At 31.6% G+C, this 5,376-nt stretch overlaps 1 protein-coding gene across 1 annotated transcript; it reads left to right on the top strand.

Moving 5' to 3' along the window:
- The first annotated feature begins 526 nt into the window (after positions 1-526).
- LOC132756097 (uncharacterized) lies at positions 527-1,703 on the top strand. The gene is made up of 2 exons (XM_060747089.1): positions 527-924; positions 1,208-1,703. Exons 1-2 carry the CDS (start codon positions 594-596, stop codon positions 1,285-1,287), a joined length of 411 nt encoding a protein of 136 aa, XP_060603072.1. The 5' UTR covers positions 527-593; the 3' UTR covers positions 1,288-1,703.
- The last annotated feature ends 3,673 nt before the right edge of the window (positions 1,704-5,376 follow it).

Here is a 5,376-nt window from a genome sequence, read left to right as displayed (position 1 = left end):
GTTATGTACTGGAACTTTACAGTGACTTCGATGAAATACAGTCTATTTCAAATAAAACCTTGGACTTTTAAAGCATCACGCCTCCAGATTCATACTGGTCTTCATGAAAAGTTTGAGAATGTTTTTATTTAAGTCTAATATGCTGAAGTAAACAACGGACGCAATTAACGCATTATCAATGACACTTGCTGCCAACGTAAATTGCCAAAAAGAGGTCAAATTATGCAAGAAATAGCCTCAATATATCATTATAGAAATATAGATATAAATACTGAAATTCAGTCATAAATCGTACATATCATGTACATTATTACTTGAATCTTTAACATTTTTACTTTTCCTAAATCTTAGTACATTTTTCACAAGTTTGATTTTATTGAATTATTTTGGCTCATATGAACTACATATATTGCATTGTGGTCATATGAAATGAGGAATATAGATACGTCGTGAAGTTTGTGTTCTTACATTTAGTTATTGTCAGAGGTCGAATCCCTTATCTTCCATTAACGAAAGTGATTTATCATGCATCGTGTGCTTAACGAGTATTGTAGTCAAATTTATAAACTTTGGCGTATCAAACAGTCGCAAAAATGTTTGTACGTTCATTCTGTGTAATATATTTGATTTGTTTTTACGGTTCTAAAGCTTTGTCGATTGAAGAAAGGTTAGTGAAAGTAGATCAAACATTGGAGCATCAAGAGGTCACACTCAAGCATCAAGAGAAAACAATCCAGGACCAGGAAACCATCATTAAAAATCACGAGAAAGAAAATCAAGACTTGAAACTTCGATTGGAAATGCTTGAAAACGAAAGAGATAAAGTTAAAGAATGTTACACTACCGATGACTTAGATCAAAAAGACATGAAGACAGCAGACGACAATCAATCCACCTTATCCCACCTGAACGGAATGATTAAACGTTAGTTCAACAAATTTGGCTTAATAAGTGGAAATATATTCAAAGATAATGTGAGGCTCTGTCAAATACCACTATCTTTTCTTGAAATTTAAACAGATATTAGAAATATTAGAATAGAATGTTCCGTAGCTATTACAAAATAAAATCGTACTGTCTATCCTTTTTTCAGAATGATAAAATGTTATATATTTCTAAAAAGATCTGCTTTTTTATGAAAATGAGCAATGGAATAGAAGAGTTTTTTACAAATTGATTATAAGTTGTTTGTTTTGTGTGTTTTTAGAACAATCGGGAGGAATTGCATTTCATGCCTATATGACTGGCAGCAAATGTGTCCAGGAACAAAGAGCTGGTTGTGTTTGATACAGTGGCAATAGACGATGGTGATGGTTACTATCCAGAGGACGGGATATATGTCGTGCCTGAAAACGGAACTTACATGTTCATCTGGACTTTGTTTTCGACGAAAGGGGAATGGTCCGTATCTGATATAATTGTTGACGGCAAAACAAAGGGATGGATTGCAACAGATGATGAAAACGACCAAGCAACTGGAGTAATCATTGCAAAAGTAAGCGTGGGTCTCCATGTTTTTATTGAAAAAAGGACTGGAGATGGCTGCATCGTACAAGATGAGTTTTCTCGATCAACGTTTACAGGATGGAAACTGTATTGATAATATTTGATACCAGTATATTTTTTTGAATTTCTAGCAAAAAAAAACTATTTTCGGAAATTCATTAAAACTTATATGAAAATAAGAATTAAATACGTCGAAAAACATTTCTACATGGTTAATATGTTTGTTGTTTACTTGACTTTTTTCAACATCGTTTCATCAATAGCTATAGCAAACACATTTATTTGTATGTTATGTAAAAAGAAAAAGACCTATAATTGTATACTACTATTTTATATCCTAGGTCAAAAAGGAATGTATGAAAGCTTTATAGACGTAGACTAGCACAATCAAATTTGGTGAAGGAGACTCTTTTCAAGTCATTTAATACATTTTTACGACTATTGAATAATTCAAATCTGCACTCAAAGGGGATTAAGGTCGTTGACTTCAAGCTTCTTGCCACTAACCGCTGTGGGATCAAAATCTGACAGGAAATTTTGATTATTTAATGTGATGAAGTTATCCACCTAGCTTACGGAACGCCGATGGTTCTACTCAGATGCCTGTTTGTTCCTGAAATAATGCACGGAAAGGCATATGTCGCCATGTAACCTATACTGTGTTTAAGCGACTTAAAACTTAAATTAAAAAAAAACAGAATCCCCGAAGAACGCCCAAAACGACAAAATTGAAAATGTTGCAGACTAGGTTTGATTGAGCCTGTTCATCAAAGGCGCAGGCAAATGCAAACCAACGATCACCCAAAAATTATTAGACGTGTGAAAATAATCTCCGCAACGTTTTAAGAATCAAAATATTGAAACAAAATCAAATATGACACTGTATCATTTTGCAGTTTTTTGTTTAAAGCATGTTACTCTATTTGTTATGCTTTTAACAATGAAATAGAAACAAAACCAGACCCTCAGAAGAATGCCCAAAACGACAAAATTGAAAATGTTGCAGGCTCGGTTTGATTGAGCCTGTTCATCAAAGGCACAGGAAAATTGCAAGTCACCGATCATCCCCAGAACTCAAGATTTAAACATGAAACATTAAATTTTGAAGATATATTCATAACTCTCAATGAAAAACTTCCTTGCTATTCCAGGAAAAGCAGCGTATGGTCCCAAATTAGAAACAAAAACAGACTCTCAGAAGAATGCCCAAAACGACAAAATTGAAAATGTTGCAGGCTCGGTTTGATTGAGCCTTTTTATCAAAGGCACAGGAAAATGCAAGTCACCAATCATCCCCAGAACTCAAGATTTAAACATGAAACGTTAAATTTTGATGATATATTCATAACCTTCAATGAAAAGCTTCCGTGCTATTCCAGGAAAAGCAGCGTATGGTCCCAAATTAAAAGAATGCGTGGCCCTAAACAGAAAACAATGAGCGGAACTAAGTAAAATTGCATTTTTATAAGGAATTAGAGGTTATAAATCCTGCATATTACAGATAAGACGTTAAAAGACAAATTTAAAAAGCAGACAACCTATCCTAAGGGTGATTCAACAATATTTTATTAGGAATATTGGAACAACCCATCAAGAAAAACGATCAAATAGAAGAAACTGAAAATAACATGAACACACATACACAACAATTATATTGTGCTGAACGATCTTCAACACCTTTGATTATACATGTATGTACGGGGTGACTTTTTACGGCCTCCTCATGGCACAAATAACAATGATAGAAGCCTCGTTTTTACATATGCGCTATAAATGAAATTAGACGCATATTGTGATATGTATATTTTCATCAACAATTATTTATAAGATGTGATCTACGACTTGCATGAACAAAATACAAACAAATGGTGTAAATGCAGAAAAAGTTTTACTTAATAGGAACTTATATTCAGATCAAGAAACATAAAAGTTTATGTCTATCTTCACTTCTTATTTAACATAACAATGACAAAAAAATAAAATCCATATGAACATCATGGGCAAAATGTTTTAAAATCACCTACAAATCTTTGAGTTGGCTTTTTTTATGTAACATACAAGGTTTGCATTTTTCCCATCAGAGTTCGCCAAGCACTTATGCATGCATTATTACATGTATATATACAGTCCACCATATAAATTTCTAGAATGGGAAAGAGGTGGGTTTTTTTCCTTTTATAGAATATTTTGTTCTGAATATACAAAATAACAAGTTATCAGTTTAAATAGTTGTTGTAAGCATATTAATCTTATCTTTATCATTTAATGTAGATAATATGATCTATTCAAACAATTCTGAACTGGTTTTCTGCCAATCCAATTCATAATCTAGGTAATATTATGGTAAGATAATATGTTCTGATAATTTAGAAATCATCCTAAGTTTTTTTTTATCGATTTATCACCTTACATATAGAAGCAAGAACATACATTAAATTATTATTTGTTATTTATAAGAAAATAGTCCAGGGAAAAAATGAAACAAGTTATCTGTATTTTAATTTAATCTAGAAGGCTTACTTTATTTCCAACATATATATATTAAATTTGCAATCAACAACAAATGTTTCGTGTAGTGAAAATCTAATGCTTCAAAGTAATACATAACTTACTAAATGAAGAACATGTAGTTCAGGAAGAATCTGTCATATAATAGCACGTTTCTGTAAGAAAAACAACCGATTAATATTTTTTACTGGATATTTCCAATTGTTTTGGTCGATTTCCTGCATGGCTTGACAGTGAAATAAAGTTTAAAGATCAATCTGCTTCATGGATTGCAAAACATTATGTTAGAAAAATACTTTCTTTCAACACAACATACAACATTTAAGTCATCACGCTTTTTTTTATTTAAATTTCAACGTTTTGCAATCCTAATTGGGTCAGTAATTAACTATAATATGTTACAACGATTTCAAAACCAATTTGAAAACAAGAGTCAGGACCAGATCGTTATATGCGGTAGATCGTTACAAACAATATCGTTATCAAAGGTGTTTACCGTTATTTCATGCAGTTATTATTTGTAAAAATCCTTTTTGACAACATAATGAAAAGATAGACTCAAGACCACCTTTCTTTTAAGGCAATATAAATACTATTTCTGGTTTCATATTTTAAAAATATGTATAAAGCAAACAAACTGTAAATTAAAGTCTATGGGTTGGGTAATAAGAACAAGTAGGTAGTAAGACCGGAACATAACTTTCATATGCTTACCCATTCAATTTAACTTTTCAACAAACAATTCTTTTTGCAAAAAGAATATTTTGAAAATTAAAATGAATAGGGGAAATGGTTAAATTCATGAGAAGAAAATAACTTTTTATCAGCTTATAAGACTCAAACCTGTATTTAGTAAAACTTAGCATTGTTTGATCTACTATACCACAATATCAACGCATTTCAATCGGATAGCATGCTCAACTTGATAGTACGAATAAGAAGAGTAGTATAAGAAGAGCCAAGATAATATTTCCCGAGTTCAAACATGGCCATAGTTCTATCAAATCCATTTAAGAGTTATAGGCCGTATGGAACCTGATTTGTTACTCAGTTCACCAACGATACATATGATTAAGTATTTTAATTGATGAGAATGGTCTAATGTCAGTTTAGATATATGTAGTGTACGGGGACTTCAATGAGTGTCTTCAATAAAGAAAGATCTCTTTTTTAATACAACCCAACCAGGGACTTTTAAAAGATTTCTGTCAAATAAAGTATATTTCAATTGACTCAATACACTAATTTGAGGTCATCTGAAATGAGCAATATATAAATTCAGATTTTTTTTGCATATATTTTAGTCAGAAATCGGTTCTCTGATCTTATTTTAACGATAGTGAGTTATCTTGCACTGTCTAA

This window comes from Ruditapes philippinarum, unplaced genomic scaffold, assembly GCF_026571515.1.
Source record: "Ruditapes philippinarum isolate M1 unplaced genomic scaffold, ASM2657151v2 ctg4004_1_1_1_1, whole genome shotgun sequence".
Classification (NCBI taxonomy): domain Eukaryota; kingdom Metazoa; phylum Mollusca; class Bivalvia; order Venerida; family Veneridae; genus Ruditapes; species Ruditapes philippinarum.
Note: the sequence above shows the minus strand (reverse complement) of the source record. Positions and strands in the feature narration are given on the sequence as shown.

What these genes read in the sequence shown, in the direction of transcription:
- LOC132756097 (XM_060747089.1), top strand. Translation starts at nt 594, where the DNA reads ATGTTTGTACGTTCATTCTGTGTAATATATTTGATTTGTTTTTACGGT. An exon ending in CCTGAACGGAATGATTAAAC is followed by an intron (nt 925 to 1,207) that starts GTTAGTTCAACA and finishes GTGTGTTTTTAG; the next exon opens with AACAATCGGGAGGAATTGCA.